At 39.1% G+C, this 26,951-nt stretch overlaps 2 protein-coding genes across 5 annotated transcripts in view; one reads left to right on the top strand and one right to left on the bottom strand.

The window, feature by feature from the left end:
• Positions 1–5,034: 5,034 nt before the first annotated feature.
• LOC135684353 (uncharacterized) lies at positions 5,035–26,162 on the top strand. Of its 3 annotated transcripts, XM_089114831.1 has the most exons (4): positions 5,035–5,235; positions 8,948–9,001; positions 10,249–10,301; positions 22,827–26,161. In XM_089114831.1, the coding sequence occupies exons 1-4, from the start codon at positions 5,214–5,216 to the stop codon at positions 24,108–24,110; spliced, it is 1,413 nt and encodes a 470-aa protein (XP_088970957.1). In that variant the 5' UTR covers positions 5,035–5,213; the 3' UTR covers positions 24,111–26,161. The 3 variants fall into 3 exon arrangements, with proteins under 3 accessions (XP_088970957.1, XP_065055959.2, XP_088970958.1); XM_065199887.2 differs by lacking the exon at positions 8,948–9,001; XM_089114832.1 differs by lacking the exons at positions 5,035–5,235; positions 8,948–9,001; positions 10,249–10,301 and adding an exon at positions 20,082–20,222 and having other exon boundaries at positions 22,827–26,162.
• The window catches only part of LOC135684358 (uncharacterized), a 35,899-nt gene continuing 15,139 nt past the window's right edge, over positions 6,192–26,951 (bottom strand). For both annotated transcript variants that reach the window (XM_089114829.1, XM_089114830.1), the window contains one exon: positions 6,192–19,434. In XM_089114829.1, coding sequence (XP_088970955.1) covers positions 11,779–17,388 — 5,610 coding nt within the window. In that variant the 5' untranslated portion in view covers positions 17,389–19,434 and the 3' untranslated portion in view covers positions 6,192–11,778. The remainder of the gene's footprint in view (positions 19,435–26,951) is intronic.

The following is a 26,951-nucleotide window of genomic DNA, read 5'->3' as shown; positions in this document are numbered from 1 at the left end:
CTTTACTTAAACGACACCCAAATATGGCGTTGGTGTTGCCAGAGATCGTGGGTGCGATGCAATCTGGTGCGTTTTTGTTTGAAGACCTGAAAAGGTTTCTTGTGAAGAATTTTTGTTGCAAAGAGAGATATATTCTAATCTTGATTATATATCCAACTCTTGATGATATTTCAGGGTCTTCACAAGATTCTGTCCCGTCTTGAAATTTTGGCCCATTTGGCGCCCCATACTTTGTGGTTTTGGTCGCATGTCTCCTTTACAATATCGCATGGCACATCCATGTATCCAATGTATGACTGTATTTATTCAAACAGGTTTATTCATCTTAAAGCTTCAAGTGACTTTACCTTGAGTGTACCTTGCAAGTGCGATGAATGGCTCAAAAATTTGCACACGGCCAGGAGAGATGTCGGATAAGCAAAGTGTGTCTCAATTTTGTGTAGCTGGGAATCAGTTTACTACATAATTCAATTAAACTAGGAATTATACTTGAAAAAATTAACGGATTAATAAACGACGTTTCGAGCATAGCCCGTTATCAAATTAGTATATTTATGTCATTATTCATTCTTAAAATCTCATGCAATGTATGACGGAATGGGGAATTATATTGCAAGCAAAACGGGGGCTTGTCCCCAAGGATGGCGCCAGAAAAGAAATGCTGGTGGGGGAGGGGGGCTGTATTGTCAGGGTGCCGACAATGAGTGAACCACCAACAAAGATCTAATATAACACCATTTCCGCTGTGGTAATCCAGTTCAAATATGAAAAAAAACTGAAAAAAAATCAAACAATCAAAAAAAAATCACGAAGTGGAAGTTACGAAAGTGCCGACATTGCCTAAAATTTTTCAAAAATTGAAATGCCGGGCTCTTGCCCCCCCTCCCAAGCACCCCCGGTGGCGCCATCCCTGTTGTCCCCGTGAAAATATTTTAAATCACGCTATTTGGAAATTCAGAAAATGCCGAAATTTAATGTCTTTTATTTTCACAATTTGCTTTGGGAAGAAGATTCTCAGTCAAATTGACTGTATTTGAAACTCTGAAAGCGTGGCAAATTATTTAGGTGTGAAATGAGTTGTTTGGGTGGCAAAATATTTAGATGTAGAGTGGTTTGCAGATTTTGAAAGTTAGACTAAAGCCAAAAGCCTAAAGCCATTTTTCAGTTAGTGCGACACTATCTTCTAAGATTTTACAGAGAAAGCAACTTCTCTTATCAGCGTAGAAGACGATATTATTTTCGATTAAACACGCAATCTTCTGAAATTTAGCAAAATAATGACTTCATTCTCTTCAAAAGGTAATTTATGAATTTTTGAAAGTTTTAAAGCGTTTCTTTGAAGGAATAAAAAGGGGCTTTAGCTCCTACTAGCCTAGTATGATGCCCGTACAATTATGCGTAATTATGGTCAGGCATTGAACATGAGCTTATAAGACTATTGACTTTTCAAAAAGATAACTGACAACATCATTTGGAAAAATGGGTTCTAAGGGATCCTCATGCCACCCGTTTATGCAAATTGATAATTTTGCAGATTGATGGGCTCCTTCTGTATGAGAAAGACATGGTAAAAAGGACAAAGGATCTCTTAAGACAGATATTATTCAGTAACGGAAATTATTTAAGTTCGAGGAAAGATTGGAATGCTTTAATAAGTTATTTTCAAAACATACGGCTTAGACCCCGTTTACACTGTCCCGTGCAAGTTTGGAACCGTGACAAAACTGTCGCGGTTCGCCCTTGCGTTTACACTAGCACTGTGGAACCGTGACGATTTTGCTCTGCTATCCGGAACAGTTTTTACCCTGCTTTGAAAGCGAACGAATTTTGTACCGTCACGGTTCCGTTTTTGAACGGGACAGTGTAAACACCTATCCGAGACGATTTTGTCACGGATTCACAAAGAGGTCTTTTGTATGGCTGTTTCAGGTAATCGAGGCTTTGATTGTGGCGTAACTACGTTCTCAAATTCTGAAGAAAAGGAAATTCTGAAGAAAAGACGACCACAGAAAAGGCTTGTAGTGTTTCCCAGTCCAAGCCTTGATTGGACTTTGCAGTTTTGTAGTCTAAAATAACACTGAAAATTAAAGCCACCTTGTCTCTCGTCCAAGTAAAGTTTTAATCGGCCTTCCGCTCCATTTTAACTCACAATAAAAATTCGATTGTTGACTTCAGCGGCAAAATAAAAGCCTTGGTTGACTAAATACAGCTTCTTCTGAACAATGTTCTACCATTAAATTAAGGTCGTACCGGTACAGTGTAAACGGAACAGCTAAACGGAACAATTTGGAACCGCGACAGTGTAAACACTTGCGAACCGTAACGGTACAAAATTGTCCCGGGACAGTGTAAACGGGGTCTTAATCTTCCATTAATACTTGTATGAGTTTCATATTTTCCAGGCTCTTTCTGTAGAATTCCAGGTTTAAGATGTTTCTGCCAAGTTCCAAACAAGGAGAAGGGGGGGGGGGGGGTACGGCTGGTCATTAGTCAGGGGATAAAACGTCCAGTTTGTCACTAGACACGAATTTTGAATTAAGCTGGACAAAATTTCTTTTTAGTACAAAACGCAGGAGTTTTATCGCGTCAAATACAAAATCAAGATGCCTTTGAGTTTTTAGTTGAAATGCAAAATTGAATAGCTTGTCACAGGACGTTTAAAATTTTTTATCCTTTATCATTCCTAGAGCAGACTTAACCATTAAGGGATATTTGATGGTCCAAGGAAAGAGCCAGGGCCTATTTTAAGAAATTTTCAATACTGCACATTTTTAAGAAATTTTCAATACTGCACATATTTTTATAGGGAATTTTTTTGTTGCAATCAGTGCAAACCCCTGCAAACCCCAGGTATCTTAGCCATGCAAGTGTAGCGGGGAAATTGCCCGAATTTTGAACATGTGTATAGGCCATGACGGAGAAATCACAAACGGATAAACGATAATATACACAATCAATAATACCATTCCAAAACAGCAATAAAACAAACAGAAGCTACAAAACCTGAATAGAAACATAGTCATTTTATCTCTTGTAAACGGAATCACTATCTCATGTTTTGTCTGGACAGTAAAACAAAAAAGTTTTTTAGGCTCTTTATCTTTCTTTTAGTTAAGTTAAGTGAGCTCCTGCTAGATGCCCAGAGCATCATAGGGCAACTCATAAATTATTACTGAATGTTTTATCTTCGACAAGATCAAATTACGAAATTTACAGCAATGCTGACATTTACAGGAGATGTTTTGTTTCTGGTTCTGGGAATTTCGATTTGTTTCAAGTTTTGATAAGAGAGTCTTTCCGATGGTTATACGAGAATTACAATACATGAACTCTATATCGAACTGACGAGGAAAATTCACATTTTTTGAACAAACCGGGAATCTGGGATAGCCGCAAATATAAATTTTCACAAATCCCAAAATTCAATACTGCACATTTTCGAAATCAATACTACACGTTTTTAAATTAATACTGCACAAAGTGTGTAATACTGCACACTAAAATAGGCCCTGGAAAGAGCATTATCATTCAAGAAAGGAACATGCACAAATTACATAACAAAATATAGGCAACATTGGAAAAATTATCTTCCCCCTAAATTATCATCTAATTTGCATCATTTATTGATCATCATGACCGTAAACATTTGTGTGAACGTTCCCTCCATCTTTGACTAGGTTATATGTGAACGTTCCCATACCCAACTGCCAACGCATCGATAATCTTATCCAGATACAACCATTCTGAATGGAAAGAACATAGGATTGTACTCAGTTAATGCTTCAAAAGTGAGAACCCTCTCAGCTATTCGATATCAGACATTTGAAATAATTCGCATTAGTCATAAGTGAAGAAACTTATCTGAGCTCGGAATCCTAGTTTTATAGACAGAAGAAGAACAAATAAACAGATGTTGAAAATCATTATTTGATGGTTGATTTTGAATCAGAAAAGAAGTCATTAAGAGTCGTAGAATTTGTTTATATGTTATATTTTACAGTACCAGGACTACGTTACATATTCGTTGTGCATATGTGCAATTATACTGCAGAAAATCGATGTAATTCTCACAACGAAGCTATGTAAAAAAGCATCTAGTCATATATCTTCTTAGTCTTGCTACCAAATCTCGCTTTCGACTAAGTTTTCTTTTAAAAACTCATAATAATGAAAAAACTGTGAAAATCCTCAACAACATTCAGCAATGCTATCAGACAGCATTTTGTACCATATTATGAGAGTTAACATGTAAAACTGTTTGTTTTCAAGAAATGAAAAGCTACTTCGAAGAGTTTTCAAGAAATAGTTTACTCCCAGGTACAACAGGCTAAAAAATTAGAAAAAGAAATTTTTCACTTTCGTATTAGAAATTAAATTTACTCTATTTCTTTTCATTGTCAGCTTGATTAAGGTGGATTGTTTCTAGATTCGAAAAAGTTTCTTCTTTGGGAGGGTGAAGCCCCTTAAAGAATAACGAAATGAAATCAAAACCTAGAGCTTTTAGGTTCGTGTTTGTACCCTTAAACCCATTCAAAACCTGGAGCAAAGTTCTTAATCGTTTTTTCTTACTTTCCTATTTTTCTGTTGTCTTGTTTACAATAAGTTCAGTCGGTTCGATAAATAATCTGTGTTCATTGTGCCAAGGTATTTCATAGAATTAACTCTACAGTAATGACGCACAAAGCAACCACGTCGGCATCATGAGTGCGTGCCCCGTGTAGAGTGGTGTAGCAATAATAAAAAGGACCTTGACAAACATTTTGGGAAATGAAATATCTCTTGTTCCCATCCCAAGCCAGTATATTTTTGTAATGATGTGTATTCTATGCTCCTACCCGCTGCTTGAGCCAGTTGCCTGCTCCATACATATAAGCCTTGCAGCAGTTTCGATTCCGCATTAAACATTTCCGATACGCTATCTTCATTGTCCTCCGAGCTGTGTTTACCACTGTTCTCATAATTTACCACTGTTCTCATATTGAAAAGATTGTATTTTTCAATGCATCATCTAGCATTCAATCACAATCACAAAAACAGACAAAGAACAAGCCCAGACTTAAGCTGTTTATGTACAGCACGCCTTGGAGAGATGTGGAAGATGACTCTGCCCTCTTTTGGATAAATGTGCTTGCAGACTTTTCAGCAAAGACAAATTTGCTTTTGCAGTATATTAAACTATCCTAAGAAAGTAGAGCTTTCCACTCAGTGTCACAATGTCCATAATTGCTTTAAAAGGTAAGTAAAATTCCACATTAGTTCTTCTAAACCGAATTTAACTGCTTTACTCATTTGTTTAAAAAGCTATATTTATGGTCTGGTTCCTCGACTCTTTCACTCTCACCTATTTTTAGCCCCGGGTATGGGGCTGGGGGTGGGGTTACTTATATGTGGAGCTGAACGGGTCTGTGCCGCCCATATGGGTGAGCTGGAAGTCTTCAAATTCCCTAAATATAGGTCTCCAAAATGCATTGATTCCCATAGAAATGGGTCGACAAACCTTAATTTTGTGTTTACACAAAATCTTTCCTGTCTTAAGCGTAACGTAATATGTGAGTTGTAGTTCGCTGTTTTTTCTGTCTCTTCCATGCTACCTACAGTTGATTTCATAAAGCTTAAACCTGGGTATTTTTTCTCCCAATCCCTAAAATTGGATAATTTTGCTATTTTTTGTTCGGCACGCCCCCATCATTCTTTGGTTCAGGTTACCACCTCCCCCCTCCCCCAGGGTTTTCAGTGCTGTCCTCTATCTTTTGAATTAGCTGGATTTTATGTTCGGTTTCACGACACATGCTCTGGCAAGTTTTTGAATGCACATGAACAAGGGAAGTAAGAAATCAATTACAACTTTTAATATAGAGAAGGGTGTGTTTTTAATCTGTGATCTCCAAAATTTGCATTTACTAAGAAGCTGTCTTTGCAAACACACCATCGTGTAACCATGCAGAAACTAAACTCGGCTTGAAACTTCATTTCAACTGTCCCCTTAATTGTCCCAGAGCAACTGTTGCAGAACGCCAATAAAATGCTTGCCAAAAGTCCAGATACGCGAAACTTTTACACATTCTTTACTGCATCCCCCCTCCCCCCCCTCCCCCCCCCCCGACAAAAATGTTGTTTTATGCAAAATCAAGGACCAAATTGATTCCTTTCAGTAAGCTATGATATTTTACTCTACAATAAACATATTTTTGTCGGGAAGGGGATGTGGTGTTGGCCTTTTTTACTGGAGACAAGTTGAATTTTTCAGCAAAGCGTTTGGTCATAGCATACAGTTATCGCTGTCGTTTGGTCATAGCATACAGTTATTGATTGGCCGTGTAAGCACAGCCAATTTCCCTGCATTGGTACAAATACCAAAAGACTGATTAGAAAATCATTTTGATTAGAGCAAACCTCGAGTTTGGCCTTTAATAAGAAACTACGAAATTTATTATGCTTAAAAGGTAATCAAATACCACATGCTAATGTATATGAAACTACTTTGGGGCAATTTTATAAGCTTGGTTGTGATGATTTCTAGCTGGAGTAATATACCTAGCCTCTTGCACATACCGTATTTCCTCTAATGAACGCCGCCCTCTGATAAACGCCGCTCTCTATTGAACGCCGCATCTTGAAAAGCGGCGTTCATTAGAAAACACACCAAACAAGAAGTAACGAATAGTTTATACGTTTACTAATCGAAAGCCATTAGAGTTGTAACGTCATATAGGACGACTCTGACGGAGACAAGGATATTGACATTCCTTGACTTGACTTCACATACTTTTTATCTTTTTTCATCGCATTTTTCTTATCATTAATAATTTGACAAACTTTTCATTTTGTATTGAGCGCCGCCCTCTGATGAATGCCGCCCTCTATTGAACGCCGCATCCAAAATTTGGAGTTTGTAATAAACGCCGCAGCGTTTTTTAGAGGAAATACGGAAATTAGAATTCACAATATATGCACTGATATATGGGTGTGGCGACACGTGTTTTAAGTGTGGAAATTTGGAGTAAACCGCAGAAAACCGCGTAGACGAGGTTATTGAACGCAGAAAACTGCATTGACAGGGGTTTGGAACGCAGAAACGGCTTCCTCTCGGTGAAAATATCCTCCTCTTGTTTAAAGGTAATGGTAAGCGTGAAAGCCAATGCAAGATAGCAAGATTAAGATATAGGACGCTGAACATAACGGTTAAGCGAAATTCGAATGGTAAAGTTATTCTAAAAGTTTAGCGTGTTAGTCATTCGCAACCTGTCCATGCTAGCAATTTGCAACGATCGCCAATTTTAAAATAATCCCGGATTAGATAAAAAATCGATATTGACGATTGTTGCTATGTTGCCGTGGCCCACCCCCCCCCCCCCCACTTTTCTTGCTAACTATAGGTACAAAATCCCCCTTCTAAGTATTAAATAGGTAACCCCACTTTAGAATCGGTGGCGTGGGCCCTGTAGCTGGTTTCTGCAATTTCTCGCCAGGTTGCTCTATTTTCAGCATCATCTGCAGTCGCTCCTCTGCTCGCCATTTCTTCCTTCGCGATCGATGCCAGGCTCTTCACTGGCCTGCCACGAGGTTTCTTCCTGCTCGCCATGTCTTTACTTCTGCATCGCCTTTTTCGCCGGGCCCTCGTGTCTGATGTTGTGGCCGGGGTACGCCCACCTTTTCTTGATCTCTTCACTACACAAGTTCAGGTTGGTTCTTTTGTACACTTCGTCACACTTTAGAAGTATGTCCCCCGGTCACGAACACATTTATAAGAACACGAGCCTCAGAATTGTTCAAAAGTTAAAAAACAAACTAAGAACAAATGCAGGCTAAGCTGCTGTAAAATACAATTTTGAACAACGTTTCATCTCAAAAACGAGGGTTTTTATTTTAGCCACGTATGGATGCTTTTTCGATTGGCGGAAAATGAAGGTTGTCTCACTCACTTTGTTGGCAAGCGAGGTCTGAACACCTTTCTAGAGTGAAAAAGCCAGCAATCGCACTGCTTAAACCCTATTAATTTAAGAACAGAATAAGATCAATCGAGCTTAAGATTTTCGAAAAAATAAAGAACAGTTAGCCTGAACTATTTACTTTTACATAAGATATTTATTTTTTCCAACATCTAGGCTGATGCAGTCGTAGTACCTTCGGGCATTCTTTTGCCAGCGATATGAGTAGAGTCCTTGAGAAGTGAAAAAGTAGTTAGATGAGATTGTATTGTATTGTATTGTATTGGATTGTATTGTATTGTATTGTATTGTATTGTATTGTATTGTATTGTATTGTATTGTATTGTATTGTATTGTATTGTATTGTATTGTAGATTATTTAATGTTAGTTTCTACAATAGTGAATATACACTAATTAAGACTAACATGAAGCAATTTCAAGGATTCATAAGACAGTTCATTTACTGCAAAATGAGCATGCGCACTTGTTTTAAAGGACCCAAATTTTGATCAAATTCTTAAATTGTCTAGTATTTTGTGCTGTCTTTATTGATCCCGGGAGTGAATTCCAGATTTTAGGCCCTTGAAAATTTAATGATCTGATACCATTATTGGTAGTTCTGGCTTTTGGAATGTCAAGGGGGTTTTTGAGTCGAAGGTTATGACCTGTTGTTTGGGGTACAAAATAGTCTTTCACGAAAGCAGGATTAAGGTTGTTAAGTGTTTTATAAACTTCGAGCGCTAAAATTCTAACTGATTGGACATGTATGGTAGTTTCTTTTGAGTTAGCAAGTAAATCTTTGTAAGAAGATGAATAGCCCGAATAGGCTAGTCTTTATGCCCTCTCGTTAATTTTCTCTAGCTTATCCTGACTTCCTTTACCACATAGCATCCATATCAATGGACAATAATTGAAGTGACATAGTATAAATGAATTCATAATTATCTTTTTTTCTCTGTCACCCATAAATCTTGCCAGCCTTTTTAAAAAATTTAACTGTTTAGCTGCTTTTTTACAGATCTTATCGATATGAGCGTCAAACAAATTTTCATCAATCTGAACACCAAGCAAAGTAACGTTGTTCTCTATATTCAATGCAAATTTTTGGTCAATTTCAAACTTATTGATGCATTTATCTTTGCTGCCGATTGTGATAGCTTGAAATTTAGAGGGATTTGCAATCATTTCATTAGATTTAAACCAATCAAGACATTTTTTGGTGTTAATTTTTACAAGTTGCAATAGTTCATCAGTATTTGTTGCAATGACAGATATCGTGTTTTCATCAGCAAAATTACATAAAGACCCTTCAGTAAGGCTGTAAAAATATCATTTAGGAAAATATTGAAAAGTAGAGGTCCAAGTATTGAACCCTGTGGCAATCCTTGTCCAAGTTTACCCCAGGAGCTGTAATGGCCTTTCACTTTGACCCTTTGCTTTCTATTAGACAGGTAGTTTTGTATAAGTAAAAGAGAATTTCTATCTACACCATAGGCATGTAGTTTTACTAAAAGTAGGTTTATTGGTAGACAGTCGAAGGCTTTTGACAAATCCATAAGGACAGCACCTTTATGTTTGTTCCTTTCCAGTTCTATTTTCCAGTCTTCAATAAGTCTAAAGAGAGCGTGCTGGGAAGAAAACTGTTTTCTATATGCGCATAGGAATTTCGAAAATTTTTCTTTAAGAAATGGAGAAAGTTGAAGCTCTATTGCTTTTTCAAATACCTTTAAAAGTGTCGTTAGTAGACTTATTGGTCGATAATTTTCATTATTGAAAGAATCTTTTTTCTTATAGACAGGTGAAACTATAGCCTTTTTTAAAAAGTTTGAAAAAGTTCCTTGAATAATGCATTTATTTATGGTGTTCAAGAGGGGTTGTAGGATGATATCAACTGAGATCTTTAGGAATTTTGCATTTATCATGTCGTACCCGTGTGCTTTTTTGTGATTTAGCTTCACGATTATTTGTCTTAGGCTTTCTTTGGTGATCGGTTTAAAGCTTAAGGTTGAGTTATTTGTTTGGAAGTTGTTGATTGTTTTTATGCTTGAATGCTCTTTAAAGTATCCTGTGATTTCAGTTATTGTTGAATTCTCAGTCAGGCATTAATGGACTGAATTTGTAGTTTGACCAATGCTAACAAAATGGGTATTCAGAATCTCAGCAACTGACTGTGGATCACTAATAAGACATCATTCTCAGAAATTGTGATTTCTGAAACGCCTTTACTTTTAGTGAAAAACATGGTTTTAATTTTTTCAATTTTTTATAGACTGTTTACTGAGAATCTAATATCTATTCATGAATGTGTTTTCCCCATAGGGCAAGAAATCAGAGAAAGAATTGTCAAGCGGCTCATAAGCAGCGTGCACGGGGTATGTATTCACGTTCGACTCTATTAAAGGCAGCCTGTCCACTATTGTGTTCAGCTTTATTTTCAAGGGAGTGAAATTCGCGCACCGTTGAGCTTGATCGATAACTAAACGATTTAAAGCAATCAGAAACTCCTTTTATTCCAGGGCTTTCGAATCAAATGGCTGTGTTCCCGTTGTAGTAAAGCTGTGGCTAGAAAAATATGGCGCCCTGTTTGGTTTCTGCGACAAATATTTCAAATAGCGAAAGGAAATACTTTCATAATCATCATTCAATTCCATTAATTAAATCTTCTTGCCATTCCCGATAGCTTTTTGCTCGCAGTTTCAAATGTCGTCCACTACCGCAGCTAGGCCAGCCAAAGCAAGCATCGTAATCCGTATTCCGTTAAAGCGGGAAGACCTATTGTTCATATTAGCCAATCATTGAGGGGACAATTAGTTTCATATTGATTCGCAGGAAGCAGTTAAACAAACATGCATTACAGGAAGAATTATATAAATATAGTGATAACAGATAATTTGTTCAAAGTTAGCAAGGAGATGTAGCCTAGCCACGTTATACATTATTAGATAAAATAGTTATCAAAAAAGCCTGAATGTGTTATAAATGTTTTACAAAATCTACAACTGCATCACAAAGTTATCTACAGATTCAGTTTCGTTTCAAACATATCCAGCTGTTGGGACTCTTAAACTTCTTTCGGGAACCTTTAATTTTAACACAGACCCAGGGATATTTAGAGAGGTTTCTTTATCTTTTTCTCCTAAAAATCAGAAGGTGATATTTGTCTTTACTTCCAAAAACCCGAATATGACAGAATTGTAATGTAGTTAATGTACCATTATACCACTGCGATAACAAGCAAGCTACCATTATTAATAGTGTGCCCAAACAACCTGCATGGCAAACAATGGAGTGCAGCCTTTGTAGGACTGAAAACAAGCCAGCTTCTTACTACCTCACCATTTTGCTGCTTCACATTTAGGACCGTTGTTGGAAATTTGTGGCCGTCGCAATCTTTGGGAAACTCTAGAGGATGAGGCAAATGACCAGTTCTAACAACCTTTTCTAACTCCTTTATCGTTGGAAATCCGGTCAATGTGCCGACATCAAAACTAGATAATCCACTATGAACAGTTTCTTGATTTTATGACGGATCAGCAGTGCTTTCTCTATACTTTCTGTGGTGTCACGGTCTACCGAAGCAGCCAAGCCGTTTGTGTCTTCTTCTTCTTCAGCAGTGCTTTGAACAGAGCTGTTGGAAATACCCCAACCTTGCGAGTTCACTCGTATAAAATAGCGAAACTTTAGCGATGAATTCTCCTTTTGCGACTTCACCAAAACTCAACATAACAACTCAACTTGAAACATGATACCCTGCGGTTCTAACTACAAACAGTGTGAATATAAAATGCGGACCCAAGTCCTCATGGTTAAATGGCTATAATATTTTAAACACTCCCCCCAATCAAGAAGTTAATCTTCTTGATTCAAAACCCGAGTTTGTAGTTCTCTCGTTTCTTCTCCGGCAAACGTAGCTAGTCTTCTTGGTCTTTTCTTGGTCCTCTCTTCTACGTCTTCCCCATCTGGTGTAGATTTCCTCTCAGCAACCGGTGCTTTTATTTCTAACGACGCAATACCTTGCAATGGTCTTTCCAATTCTATCAACTTTCCTTGGCTCAAAACGTGCAGTTTAACAGCTCTTATCATTCCATCTCTGCTCTTTATATGATCGACTATCTTCGCCATTCGCCAATGTCTTCTTTGGATGGTGCTGTCAACGATAAGCACGATTTCTCCGATTTCCGGCACTCTCGATTTTCGGCCAGCTTGTCTTTGGTACTCTTTCAGTCCCTGTAAGTACTCGCGAGTCCATCTCTTCCACAAATGAGCCTTTATTGTCGACACGTACTTAAGTCGCTTATTTACCCTTGCAGAAGACTCCTCATCGTCACTCATTTCTTCATTGGCATCGTTTGCATCGTTGGCGATGGTTGGCAAAGCATATCCGAAAATCATGTGATTAGGCGTCAGAGGTTCACTTTCAAGCTCATCCGTCTGGTAGGTCAGCGGTCGGTTGTTCATCAAGCCTTCTACCTGTATGAGCATTGTCTCAACCTCTCTGAAACTCAGCTTCGAACGTCCCAAGACTTTGTACAAGGTCGTTTTCGAGATTCCGACCAGTCTTTCGAAGAATCCTCCTTGCCACGGTGCCTTGGAAACGTTGAATATCCAGTCTATTCTCTTCGTCGTTAAATATCCTTGCCAATTTTCGTTGTCGCATATCTTCTTCAACTGTTTTCCTGTGCTTTTAAACGTCTTTGCATTGTCGCTAATGACTGTGCTAGGTGCTTCTCTGCGACTAACAAATCTTTGCAGAACCACCCTAAACTCAGTAGCTGTCATGTCCTTTGTAAGCTCCAAATGAACAGCTCGTGTTACCGCGCATGTGAAAAGAGCGATGTATGCCTTCTCATTGCCTTTCAAGTGAATTGGACCTGCAAAATCACATCCAGTTACCTCAAATGGACGTGCTGGTTTAACCCGAAGTTCCGGTAACGGAGCTGTGACTGTTCCCTTTAGCAGCTTGGAACTTCTCTTTGCGCATTGCTTGCACTCTTTCAGCACTTTCTTCACTACTTGCCTGCCCTTTGGAATCCAATATCTTTGTCTGACCTCGGCTAACGTCATACTCACCAATCCGTGAAGTACAAGTTCGTGTGCTTCTTTCACTACCAAATTGGTATAATGGTGTCCTCTTGGTAACAACGCTGGATTCTGTACTTCAAACGACAATCCAGAAAACTGCAATCTTCCCTTGCATCTCATTACTCCGTCTATCTTTACAACGTTCAGCTGTTGCACCAACTGCTTGTAATTTGCACTCTCCTCAATTTCGGATTGTACTACTTTCACCCACCTTTCTTCCGCTTCCTTTACTTCGTCCGTTGTAACGTATTTCAGTTGGAGCCTATCTCCCTTGCTTGCCCTGCAGTTCTTCATAAAACGCAAAATCCACGCAGTTACACCAAGTAATCTTCTCTTTGAGCTATAATCTTTCAACCTTATCAAACTTGAAAGTCCCCTTTCTTTTATCGTCGTGGCCATCTGTAACACTGGATTTATTTCTTCATCTTCGATTTCCTTTTCCCTTGACAAGATGGGCTGTTCTGGCCACTGATCAGAAATCAGCCACGATGGTCCCTGCCACCACAGGTCACTTCCTTGTAATTGTAGCGGTGTTTTGCCCCTTGTGCCAAGATCCGCCGGATTTTCGCTTGTTGGACAATACTGCCATGTTGCACCATTTGACAGATGTTCGATTTCCTTGACTCTGTGTTCAACAAATTGGCGATACTGACCTCGTCTTTGCAGCCAATGGAGAACGGTGCAACTATCCGACCACATGCAGACCCGTTTTAACTCAAATCCTGCCAGTGCTTGTTTTACTGTCGCTGCCAACCTTGCCGCAATCCGTGCTGCTGTCAACTCCAAACGTGGAATTGTCATTTCCTTCTTCAATGGAGGCAGCCTGGTTTTAGCAGTCAGCAGGTTACTGAACTTTCCTTGCGGCAACGTCACAACCAAATACACGGCCGCGCAGTAGGCTGTTTGACTTGCATCTGCGAAGGTGTGCAATGACATCTCCTTTGGCTTCTCTGACAATGCAACACATCTTGGGAACTCTATCTCTGACCTTTGCTTCAAACTCCTTTCAAATGTCTTCCATCTACCATGCAGATCTTCACTGACCAAACTGTCCCAAGTTATACCTTCTTTGCAAGCATCTTGAAAGATCTTTCTACCAACAATGGTGATCGGACCCGCAACTCCTAATGGGTCATAGATTCTGGACAAGCGGCTCAGCAACTCCCTTTTGGTCATGCGTAGATCCCTTTCTGCTTCCTCTGCAACCTGTGACAATTCCACTGCCATTATATCACTCCTTGGATTCCACTTTATCCCAAGGACTTTACTTCGGCTCTCATCCAGATTAAGTTTCTGCTTCGCAAATGTTTCGTCTTCATCGCCTTCACTGTCCACCGTTGGCGAGCTGCACACTTCCTCAATATTTGACTTCCACTTGTGAAGAGTGAAGCCACCTTCTTGCATTACATCGGTGAGTTTCTTTTTCAATGTGATAACTTCTGTCGAGTTTCTACTGCCACCAACAAAATCATCCACAATTAAACTTTTAACCACCAACCTGACAAACTCTGGATCTGTCTCCTCATAGCCTCCAATGTGCCTTTGCATCGTCGCATTTAGCAAGAATGGACTCGGACCCGCTCCAAAGATAACCCGAGTGAACCTCAACTCAGAAAGCTCTGAAATTGCATTCTTTGGATCTTCAACCCACAAAAACCTTAGGCAATCTCTGTCTTCAACTGCTACTTCAATCTGGTGAAAGGCTTTTTGTACATCACCCACCAGAGCAACGGGGTACATTCTGTACCGAAGCACAATGTCAAACAGCATAGGCATCAATGGTGGTCCCTTGTGAAGACACTCATTTAGCGAATAGCTACCTTTCCTCTCCTTTGCTGACGCGTCAAACACGATTCTCACTTTTGTTGACTCTGCTTCTTGTCGAATGACAGCATGATGGGGTATGTAGTGGGTGGCTGTTACCCCTGTTTCTTTCTTGGGAGCCTTTTCCACAATTCCCGCCTTTATCTGCTCTTGTATGATGCCATCATAAGCTTCTAACTGCTCCAGGACTCTAGATAATCTTTTCAGCTGAGAACGAAGCCGCTTTTCACATAGCTTCTTGTTGTCTGGTAATGAGGCTTTGGCTGTTGCTGACTTCCAAGGTAAATTTACTACATAACGTCTACCGTTGAACTTGACTGTATCTTTGAACTCCACGTGCACTGGATCACCTTCTCGGATCCTGACAGTCTCTAAGTCCCATAGCCTGTCTACTTCTGTAGCTATCTCTGGCCTGTTCTCCATACAAAACAACAATTTACTTTCTTGATCATCAGTTTTTGTTCCTTGATAAGTTGGTCCTAACAAAGTCCATCCTAATTTGGTTTCCTCGGCAATAGGCTGATCTTCCTCCCCCCGTATATAACGTCCTGTCTTTACTCTACCCAAATCTTCAAGACCAATTATGACGTGAATTTCCAATTCGTCGTGCTCCGACACATCTGAGAATTTGATGTCTTTCAAGTGCTTAAATCTTTGCTGTACAATTTCAGGTCTGACGTTCCTCACAGTTGTCAGTTTGCTTAGCGTTGCGGCCTCTGTAATGAGCTGAACTTCTCCTTCCATATTCCTGATCTCTAAATTATAAACAGCACACCTGTGGCTTCTGCTTCCATGAATAGTATCAAGAACCTTTGTTTCATGTCGAATAGGTTTACCTTTCAATTTGTCAGCAATCTTCTGCACCAAATACGTTTTGTCACTACCTGTGTCTAGCAGCATGCGACATGGAACTGAGTCATACCCTGGTATGTTAATCTTTGCCTGCACCGTCTGATACGCAATAGCTCCTTTAGTGGCAACATGCAAATTTGGGGTTGTTTCTCCTCTGCATATAGATGTGTGGTGCCCTGTTTTCTTGCACTTGTCACACTGCCTTTTATCTCTGCACTGTCTTTGAGGATGTCCTTTCCTAAGACACTGAAAACATCTGTTGTATTTACGCAAAATGTCCTTTCTTTTATCAGGATCCTTGACTTGGCTGCACTCTCTACTTTGATGTTCTCCAAGACAGTAAACACAAGAGGTACTGTTGACTGAAAGTACTCTGCCCTCTCTTCTCCTTTCGATTACTGGTTGGTCTTGTGACTCACTCGCACTTCTTATCACCAATTCTTGCCACAACTTATCAAGAAACTCTCCTATCATCCACTCATGATTAACATCCTTTGATCGACGTATGTTGATTGCTACATCTCTTGGTACTTTACCCATCAACTCTGGGACAACAGCTACCGAGTAGTGCTCTCCTGGAACTCCTAATACCGACAGCGCCTTGTAGTGTGAGTCTACATCATCATAAAATTTTCTCAATTTGTTCACATCTCTTGCATTTGAAACTCCTTGTGTCGCCTTTAAAGCTGCCATATGGGCTTCCTTCAACAATCCTGTCTGTCCATATTTTTCTTTGAGGATTGCTATTGCTGGTTTGTAATTGTCCCCAATTATTGACAAATTGGCGATCGTCGTGCTCGCTGGCCCATCTAAACATGCCTTCAAGTATGACATTTTGTGTACATCCGAGTAGCCTGGATTGTCATGGACATTTCTTTCGAAATTCTCCCAGAACTCTAACCACTTCATTGGGTCCCCATTAAAGCGTTTAAGCTCCAATCTCGGCAGTTTCACCATATTTTGGACTCCAAAATTAACTGCATTCTCATGTTCCCGCATATTTCCTGGGAGAGGGTTGAATCTTGTTTGAGGTTGCATTCTGCTTGCTGACTGTCCAATAGGTCCTGGTTGTCCAGTATTCGTTCCAAACTGTCCGAAGGCGCTGTACTGTCCTAGGATGTCTTGTTGCCCATACGCTCCTGGCTGCTCCCCCCATCTTTGCGCACCAATGTCGGCCTTTTCTCCAAAATTCTCCAAATTACTTGCCCTTGCGCCTTCACTTGAAAGCTCCACTTGTGGGAAATTTGAAAATAGAAAGCCCGGTGACATATCTCCCTGTCTTGTTCTGGGGTCTTCCCTTTGGGCTCTCGTTGAACCCCCGATTCCGGTTACAATTCCCCTTTCAAATTGTTTCTTTTCAGTTTCTGCGGCTTTGTTCAAAGCCACTTGTACTTTGGCAGCGTATACCCTGCTTCGTTTTATTTCTTCCACCAAACACGATCTTAACTTCAACTTTCGCATTTCTGCTTGTATCTTAACGTCGAGGTCTTTAATCTCGGTTAAACTTGGTTCTATCACGATTTGAAGTTCTTTAACTTCCTTTGAGAGCTCCTGATCGACATTTTCGGTACCATTTAATTCATTTAACCGATAAAATGCGTCCTCTAAGGCTTCTTTAAATACTTCTCTCTCGTCATTCAATTCTTCGAGTGCGGCCATTTCGTCCCGCGTCGTCGTTCCTGAGTCGCCGTTCTCAGACATTTTCCCGCTAAAATTTCCACCAAATTATTCCACGACCCCGTGTGGGTCCCGTCGGAGGTGCCAGTTGTTGGAAATACCCCAACCTTGCGAGTTCACTCGTATAAAATAGCGAAACTTTAGCGATGAATTCTCCCTTTGCGACTTCACCAAAACTCAACATAACAACTCAACTTGAAACATGATACCCTGCGGTTCTAACTACAAACAGTGTGAATATAAAATGCGGACCCAAGTCCTCATGGTTAAATGGCTATAATATTTTAAACAGAGCTTTCGCTAGTTTTATTTAAAGTTGAATCGCCTTCCTTGTCTCTTTTGTAAGCACCTACCTCAAACAATGTGCGAGAGGCCTTCTTTGCTTCTTTTTCTCGTATCTTTTTTTCCTGCCTTTTCTGAGCACCAGACTTGTGCCTGTAAGATGACATCGCAGGGGTTGGTTGGATCGTGATCCCGCTTAGTGATTTTGATAAAGACTTTTATAGCGTTTGGATTTGTCTTGGTTTTTCGCACGTGCTTTTTCTCTGGTGTACGCCATGAATGGAATTTACTTTTACGTTTATAGGAAGTCCACACAAGGAATAACTAAAACATTTGACCTAAAAGTAGATATATGTAAGTGCAATCGAATTTTTCGGCTTCCGGAGAGGTATATTATGATCGTATCGTCAATGTTTTAATTATAAACCATAACAAGAAAAGGCCCTCATCATAGACCAGCTTGTTGATCCCATGTGGAAAGATTAAATTTCGAATATCAATCGGGTCATGGGCCCGCCCTGCCAATGCTGCTAATCGAAAACTCATAGCCAAAAATACATACCTTATTTTCTACGGGCCCCTCAAGGCCCCGGGCCCCCTGGTAACTACCCTGGGTACCCCCCTCTCGACGGTCTTGGGTACTGCAGCAAGAATTGTAGTCAGTTACGAGAAGGATCTCCAGTAGAAAGGACATATATTAGAGACAGCCACTCCCTGGCGTAGGCCAGTGGAGTGGTAAGGAGTAACTCATCAACCTGTTAGTCATAATTAGGCCTTATATAGATATTGCATATGAATATAAAACGTCATCATGGTGTTTTCATCATCTCTGCCCTGAGAATCCAAAAAGATACATAAGTCTTTACAACATCCAGTGAGACAGTTTTAAAAGTGACCTCGTTAGGGGCAAGAGCTTCGAGAAAATCGATGAAAACCAAATTCAAAGGCAAGGCTGGATGCATTCTCTTCTATAAGGACAAATAAATTTAAGTTCAAGCTGACTGTTCTTTATTTTTTCGAAAAGCTGAGGCTGGATTGTTCTTAATTAATCAATAAGGTGTAAGCAGTGCAATTGCTAGCTTTTTCGTTCAAGGGAGATTTTCTGGCCTCATTTGCCAACAAAATGAGTGAGACAACCTTCATTTGCCGACAAGTTTGAATACTCAGCAAAAAACCACCCACACATGGCTAAACATTCTCATTTTTGAGATAAAATGTTGTTTAAATCGCATTTTACAGTAGCTCAGCTTCAGCTTGTTTTTAATTTGTTCTTAACTTTTGACCAATTTTGAACTCGTGTTATTAAAAAATTGTTCTTATATAAAAAAAGAGTGTAAGTAAAAATTACTTGAATGAGTACATTTTCCAGCGAACTGGAGGCATCAAAATTCGAAAATTTTCCTTTATTTTGGCGGCAACCATTTTACCGCTCTGGTAGTATAGCTCAATCCTGTGCTTTTCAGTGGCGGATTTAAGGGGGGGGGCAACTAGGGGCAGTTGCCCCTTTCTTGACGAGTTGAAGCAAGTATGGCGCCCATTTTTTAAAAAACCGTGCGCCCCTTTTGAAGAATGGGAATCAGGTGAAAAAGTTTCTGAGATCAATAGGTTAATTTGCTTCAAGGATTACTTCAAAGTTACCTTGTTTATTCCGAAAATGGATCTGAAATTGTTGTATACAGCGTTCTCTCGTCGTCAATTTTTGAAAATTTTTCAGCGCCCCCACTACCAACTGCCCCTCCTTCAAGTTTGCTCTGGATCCGCTCCTGGTGCTTGTTCCGATATACTGATCTATAGGGTTAGAAAGTCTGTTATTGTCATGTAAATAGATGTGACGAATTACATGCCCTAGAGTCTGATTAACAACAGGGTGTTATTTCCCCCGTAACCATGTGGAAATTGGTCACAAGTAAATCACAATAAACAATTTTTCTCAAAGGAAATTTCCAACCATGGATACACTTAGTTAATGCAAGAGGTTAATGCAAGAATTTTAATGGAAAGAGGTTAATTTTAATGTTCACTCATAAATGCAAAAATGACAATATTTCCCAAACGTTATCTTATTAATGGCTTTTATAAGAAAAGCCACCGAGAGGGGGGTACAAGGGGGCAAATTTCCCCCAGGTCTAGGAAGCCTAACAAGTATTGAATTCCATTTTAAGAATTGAATTAATCAAGCGTAGCAAAAGTTTGCCTAAAAAAGTAAAATATTTAAAACGATTGCAAGAAATATTATAAAATTTAAGCTAATCTTAAGGTCATGGTTGCAAAGAATTTCTGCTCCCTTCGCTCGCAGTAGGCCTCACCTTCGCTTTTACCCCAGGACTTCCAAAACCTCATTGCAGCCCTGATCATAAGCATGGAAAAGGCAACTTATCAAATCGAAAATTTTCTTTTTTATTTAGGTGACTGCTGTTTGTCTTCAACAACACAATTTTATCGCAGAATTGAACTGTTTGAAGCACAAACTCTAAACTACTTTTACAGGAAATTTTCTTCAGAAAGTTTACGGTCACAAGAGGTCTTAAAGAAAATAATAGCCAGATTGACAACATGAATTGCAGAGGTTTAATCAGGTAAATTCGTAGTCTACATCACCCCCCCCCCCTCCACAACAAGGCCTTGCCCTGATTATGCAATGCGCCAACTTTAGCGCCCAGTAGATATTCCTTAAAAAAGGCTATGGCCTGTATATGTATCCTGATAAGTATACTAAAGAGTCACGATTATTTATTTCGCTCTCTTGTCACCTTGTCTAATCATACAGTAGTCAAAGTCAATCGGTTTCCCTATTCTCTGAAGATGCTTTTTCTTAACAGTTTCGGTTAAAAGTAGTTAGAACGTTTTACTGTAGGAAAAATTTCTACATAGTGTTAATTATACATTTTTGGCCTATAATATGTGTTCCAAAAGATTACTTAAGTGATGACTTTACAGATATACTTCATTAAGAGTTTTTGAATTTGGATCCCATAACCTGAAAGAGCATTGCACAATACCTCTAAATTTGCAAAGTCAGTTAAAGGTGTTACGAATTGACAGAGTTATGATCAGATGAGCAAAGGCTCTTACCCCATCAAACCTCTGTACTCTGGTCTCTGTTCATAACCTTATGAACAGAGCCAAAAAACAGTGATCCTTAAGAAAACTTCAAATCTTTTATTAATTATCATTTTTTATCGCACCCGGTTTTTGACACATTTTACTGATACATTTGCATGTTCAAAATTCAAAAATTATAAAAATAGTTTTTTTGTGATTTTACCCTTAAGAACTCTATTAATGCACATGATATTTCATCCCTTCAAAAAGTTTGCTAACGAAACGGCAATTATTGCAAAACGATTTAAGGTTTAATAGCTATCCACTTATCCACATTTCTTCGCGTATCATAAACATTAGATGAATTCAACATGACAAACAATATTTTCCAATATTTTCACCGGCGGCTCTGGGGCAAACCGAAAGTCGAGGACACATTTGGACGAAAGGAGCAGAAGGGTATTGCGACCACGCCCTTTGTATAGGCCTTAAAACTACATTTCTGAATAGTTCTTGCAGTCGTTTTCTTGCATGAAAGTTGCCATGTCAACGTGTTCCGTGGACTGGGCACGAGTACCCTGGTCCAAAAATAGTACAAGGGTATTTCAAGGTTTGGGGATCAAGTTAATTCTTTCAGCATATCATTCTGTGTAGGTTTACCAAGTTTCATGAAAATTTAGCCAACTCTATGAAAGTTGCCATGTTAACGTGTTCCGTGGACTGGGCACAAGTACCCTGGTCTATAAATAGCACTATTGGTATTTCTGAGGTATGAAACCACTTTAATCTTTTTTATCATCTTAAATAATATAGTTTTACTAGGTTTTGTGGCTATATAACTACTAGAAAGATACTAACCACATTTACATCCTCCGAGGACTGGGCACAAGTGCCCCTTGTCTAAAAATAGCACAAGGGGGTATTTCCAGGTTAAGAGATTACATTTAACTTTTTCGGTATATCAAATTATGTAGGTTTGCAAAGTTTCTTGGTTGTAAAGCTAACAGGAAGGAATTTAACACAATAACATGTTCCGTGGACTGGGCACAAGTACCCTAGTCTAAAAAAAGCACAAAGGGGCATTTTTCAGAAGGGGTCTATATCCTATCTTGTTAAGGATATCAAATTGTGTATTTTCGCCAAGTTTCATGCTTTTATCACAATTTGCACGATTTTTCAGCTTATCGACCTCACTATCTAGTATGATACTTCAGACATTTCGTGCATATATTCCAACACAAAATCTAATCAATGACATATGCACCATGCATTCAGAATGTTACTGCCAAAATAACATTTCATACATTCCTTCCTGTATTTACATTTTTGTCATCAATTTCCACACCAACAAGTTCCTCAGTGTCCAATAATCCATTAGCACTAACTATGTCACTGCTTGTAACCCAAAGAAATCAATTTTAATAGATTGGAATTAACATGCTTATGATGCTTTCCATCATCGCTTTCTTTAATTTGCAACAAATACAACGCTGCAACAACTGCTTACAAACGTCTTTAATTCAGCTGCAACTTTTTTATTTAAAATCGGGCAAAAATATTTCTCATGTAAGTAGAGGTTGCAGAATCCCTGTAGTAATTACAGCTTGTTTTGTTAAACAACTGCTCTTAATAGGGGACAGGTTGCTTTTAAATACAACTAAATCTACGCTCCACCCATCAGATGGGAAAACTCGAAATTGCGGTATTACTCGACGGAAAGAGATCTTGATAATAAGCATATAATACTCAATGGCTCAACTTTGCAGTCATCGTCATGGGCTCCGATGCAGGTTGGAAAGTGGAAGGGCTAAGAGAAAATACAACAATCAGAACAAAAGTTTTTAAAAAGCTCTATCTTGTTTTGCAAAAAAGTGAGGGGGCCATGGCCCCCCTGCCCCCCCCTTTGTCGGAGGCCCTGATCGTATGTATCAACAACCAACCTAAAGGGATACTCCAAAGCATTTTTCTTGCATTTTCCCAAAAATTCTTTCCCGTACATCTTCGTTTATGTGGTTTATGCGTTGTTTCTCTACTACACCCCTGCACACATTTCTCGTTTAACTTGTTTTTAGGTAGAGATGTCTTTGTCGACATTGAAGAAATGTTTCCTCATTTATATCTAACTATTTCTTTGTCAGGCTATGGTGCAAGATGTCAAGGCTGATTTGTCGAAAACCAGCAAAATTCACTGGTTTAACAACGATCGCGTCAATCAGGGACGAAAATACTCGTCACAAACATCAATTTCAAGCGATTCTTCAAGCTCACTTTCTCCTGACTTACAAGATGACCTCTATGATGAGATTCTGAATGAGCTAACACAATCATGCACGTCGCCAGACATGAAAGAACAGTTCAAATTTGCCCCTTTAGCAACAAATAGATTCGAATCAGACACAAATCTTCAGAAGAGCACAGCACTGTCCCGAACTGCAGATATTTTCAACAGCCAAGGTAATGCCAACGGTGGTCAAGGCAGCATTATCACTAACGTTGCCACTAGAAACAACAGCAACAGCAATGACAACAACAGGAATATCAAAACAGATTTCAACAACAACAACAACAACAACGATCCAGACGATGTACAGAAGAGTGCGTTTGTTTGCAATAGAGTTTCCGCGACACATCAGATATGGCCGATTTCCTCGTTCTTACCTAATTGTCAGCTACCGTTTCTTGGCAATGAACGGTTTCCTCAGTTTCATTCTGGGGGGATGCCCGATCTTTCTAGCCAACCGGATGTTAATGGCCAAAATGGTGTTATTTATGGCAGGGAAAGGAGCGTTACTTTAGATGCTGATGAGCTGAAAGTAAAATTTAGGCGAATTGCGGGACGTAGTTACACTGGTCCAGAAAGTAACATTTTTGGCAACAAGAGAAGCGAGGATGCTGACAAGATCGTAAATCTCAAGGGAGATTCAACAGATAAGACAAAATATGTATCACTGAATAATAGATTAGCTCGCAAGAAAGAAATGCCCCAAGCTACAGTTTACGACAGAGGTGCGTACCATACAAAGGAAAAGAACACATCAGAAAGCTGTCACGAAAAGACTAAGAAATGTCCAGAAGAAAAAGCACGCAGAAAAAAGGTAAAGGCGAGAATTGTGGAAAGTAACAAAAATTCCAGAAGGGAGAAGCAGTATACTAGAGCTAAAAAGCTTCCAAAACTTTTAAGATTTCTCAAAATGAGTATCGAAAATGAAGAAAAATATCAGTGTCTACAGTGGACTGACAAGGCAACAGGAACTTTTAAAATAACTAACACAGAAGCTTTGGCACACTTATGGGGCGTGACCAAACGAAAGCCAAACATGAAATACGAGCACCTTGCGCGCACGTTACGAGGTTACGTCGGGCGTGGTTTGCTCCGAAAACCAAGGAAGAAGCTGATTTATCAATTTGCAGACAACGAATAGTTCAATAATGTACAGCGGCAACTGAGGCTGCGCTGCCGTATGGTTCATCGGCTCTGAAGCGAAGTCTAACGTGGTAAATGGTAGAGCAACAACCAACGCAAAACTAAAATTGGCTAATAAACAATACTACATATTGCTTCTTTATTATATTGTTGACTTGTTCTTAGGCTGATTGAAGGCCTATGCTTTTGCTGCGTTATTTTAAAGTGCCAACTTCTTGGTGACGGATGCGATGCTAGGGCCAACATTGAATACCACAGTTAGCTTGAAAGAAACCAATGAACGTTGCGCAGATAGAACAAGCATTCGATAGAATGGACTAATTTTACGAACTAGGATTCGAAATATTTACAGGGCATATCTACAAAAAATAAATTTAAACAAAGGTTTTTTTACCTAAATGGAAACATAGAAATGAATGCACAAAACGTTGGTATGTTGACTTTTTGATTACGCGTAAAAATATTTTAATTATTTAAGTACCTTCCTATCTAATACGGTCTTCTTTGTAATACTCATGCGTCCTTTTTCATTGTTTATTCTTCTGTAGTGGTAACAAGATAAAATAATAGGTATCTATTATTTCATCTTGGTGGTAGTTATTCGTAACTGCTTTCGGTTTTCAGACCTTTTTCTGGTCTTTCTATATCAATGTCAGGCTGAGAAAGATAGCATTCATATAGTTTAACTGCCTAAATGCTGCAAAACCTTTTCAAACTCTTTTTCTTGAAAAACTAAAGGCTAGATCAGTGGCATCGCTTGACCTTCCAGACTAAAGGGGTGGAGGGTCATCAATAGAAAAATTTACCGACGAAGACATAGATGGAGAAGAATTTAGGTGCTATTTCACTTACTGATAGATGACTTTACGGACAAACTAAGGGTTTTGTAGACAAACCGAAGATTTACCGACGAATTCATGAAGTATTTGGGGGGGTGTGTTACGCCTCCCTACACCCCGCTAGCTAGATCAATGACCAGTTAGTGGCGTCACCAACTTCTGATTAGCGCTTCAGAAACCACAGCAAACATGGCAGTGAACAAGGGTAGAGTGGTAACTAAAATTCTTTCTTCAAATCACTTCCCGCGGCTAAAACACTTCCCGCGTTTCTGACTTGGTTAGGAAGAAAGGTGACACAGGTCTTTTGCCTAAAACAAATAATTTCTTCGGACCCAAAGACACCTCCTTGGTTAAGTAATTGTGTTAAATAAGGTCCCGTATTCTCAAATAGAGCGTCGAGATATCGAATTAAGAGGAAGACTGTACGGCACATGCGTGACAGAATCACAGGGTGCTAAGGTCTCATTTTAGAAAATTATTGAAAGTTAGTGTAAAATTACTTTCCAAGCATCGTATAAAAGAAAAAAACGGAATATTTCTGATATTTCTATAATTTTGCTGGTTTTCTAGCTTGGTAGTCTTTAAAACGAAGGAAAAACAGTCGTTTTTATTGGGCTCTTATTGCAGGAATAGATGCAGAAGAAAAGACCTTAAAGACACGATCATTTAACCCAATAAAGGGAAGCAACGTTCTGTTTGCGTTTACTTAGAGACTGGGTGTTTATACTGCTTCAAATTAGAAAACAACAAAGCTCCGTTATGAAAAAAAGCCGCCAGGAAAGTCTTGCAAAGCATTTTTAGAAAGGAACCACTTATATAATAATACAAATATTTACAGAGGAAGGCCTCAGTCACTCGAGGGTGCTATTCACGAGGCTGCAATGAAGCAATGTGATCCCCCCATGTCATATTTTCATTGATTATTATACCAAGATATTTATAACATGTTTCTCGACTTAGTTCGTCCTCTTTGGTTTTCAATGTCATATCTTTGAAACGCTGTAAGTGCTGCTTTCCTCCAACCACAACAAACTTTGATTTTGTGATGTTTAACGTCAGTCGATGGTCATTTAGTCATTTTTCACTAGAGCCAAATCCTCATTAATCTTATTCCGGATTTCATTACAGTTTTTCCCTGAGTAATAGATTACTGTGCAATCTGCAAACAAGATTGTGTTCAAGTGTTTTACTGATTACGGCAAGTCGTTGATAACAACAAGAAAAAGTAAAAGCCCTAAAACTGATCCTTGAGGTACTCCAATCATTACGTTCTTTTCGATGAGAGAGCGTCCCCAACCGACGTTTGATGCGGTCAGCGAAACCATTTCAGACAAGCTGGAGAAACACCATACTCTGTCAACTTCAAAAGCAACAAAGGATGATCCACTGTGTCGAAGGCTTTTTTCAAATCTAAGTACACAACACCAGATACATGTCCATGCTTTCAAGGAGGTTGTTCGTAAATTGTAAAAGAGCAGAGCTTGTAGAATTTTGTTTCTAAATCCGAACTGATCTTTGTAGAGAAGATTGTTTACTTGCAAGAATTCGTAAAACTGCTTATGAACTGCTCGCTCGATTATCTTGCTTATTGTAGGTAAGATTGAAATGGGTCTGTAATTGTCACAGTTACTCTTATCGCCACTCTTGAATTAAGCTACAACTTTTGCCGATTTCTATTTATTGGGAAATTTACCTTCGATGGTGCAATAATGTCAGCAGAATCTTTCAATAACCTTGCGCTGATTTTGTCTAAGCCAATTGCTTTGTTTGTTTTTAAGTTTTGCAGTTGGATTTTCACGAAATTGCTTGTTACGAGATCCAGTTGGAAACTCTCATTAGTTTTATTTTGCTAAATTCCTCTTGCGATTTTCTGGCCTATAGTTGTAAAATGTTTGTTAAACACTTAGCAACTTGAACTGGTTTAGAAAGGACTTTCTTTCCGGATATGATAACAGAAACAGAATGGTTGGCTGACTGAGGAAGGGCATCTTTTAGGGATT

This window comes from Rhopilema esculentum, chromosome 21 (genome assembly GCF_057945365.1).
Source record: "Rhopilema esculentum isolate cy_ngs chromosome 21, ASM5794536v1, whole genome shotgun sequence".
Classification (NCBI taxonomy): domain Eukaryota; kingdom Metazoa; phylum Cnidaria; class Scyphozoa; order Rhizostomeae; family Rhizostomatidae; genus Rhopilema; species Rhopilema esculentum.
Note: the sequence above shows the minus strand (reverse complement) of the source record. Positions and strands in the feature narration are given on the sequence as shown.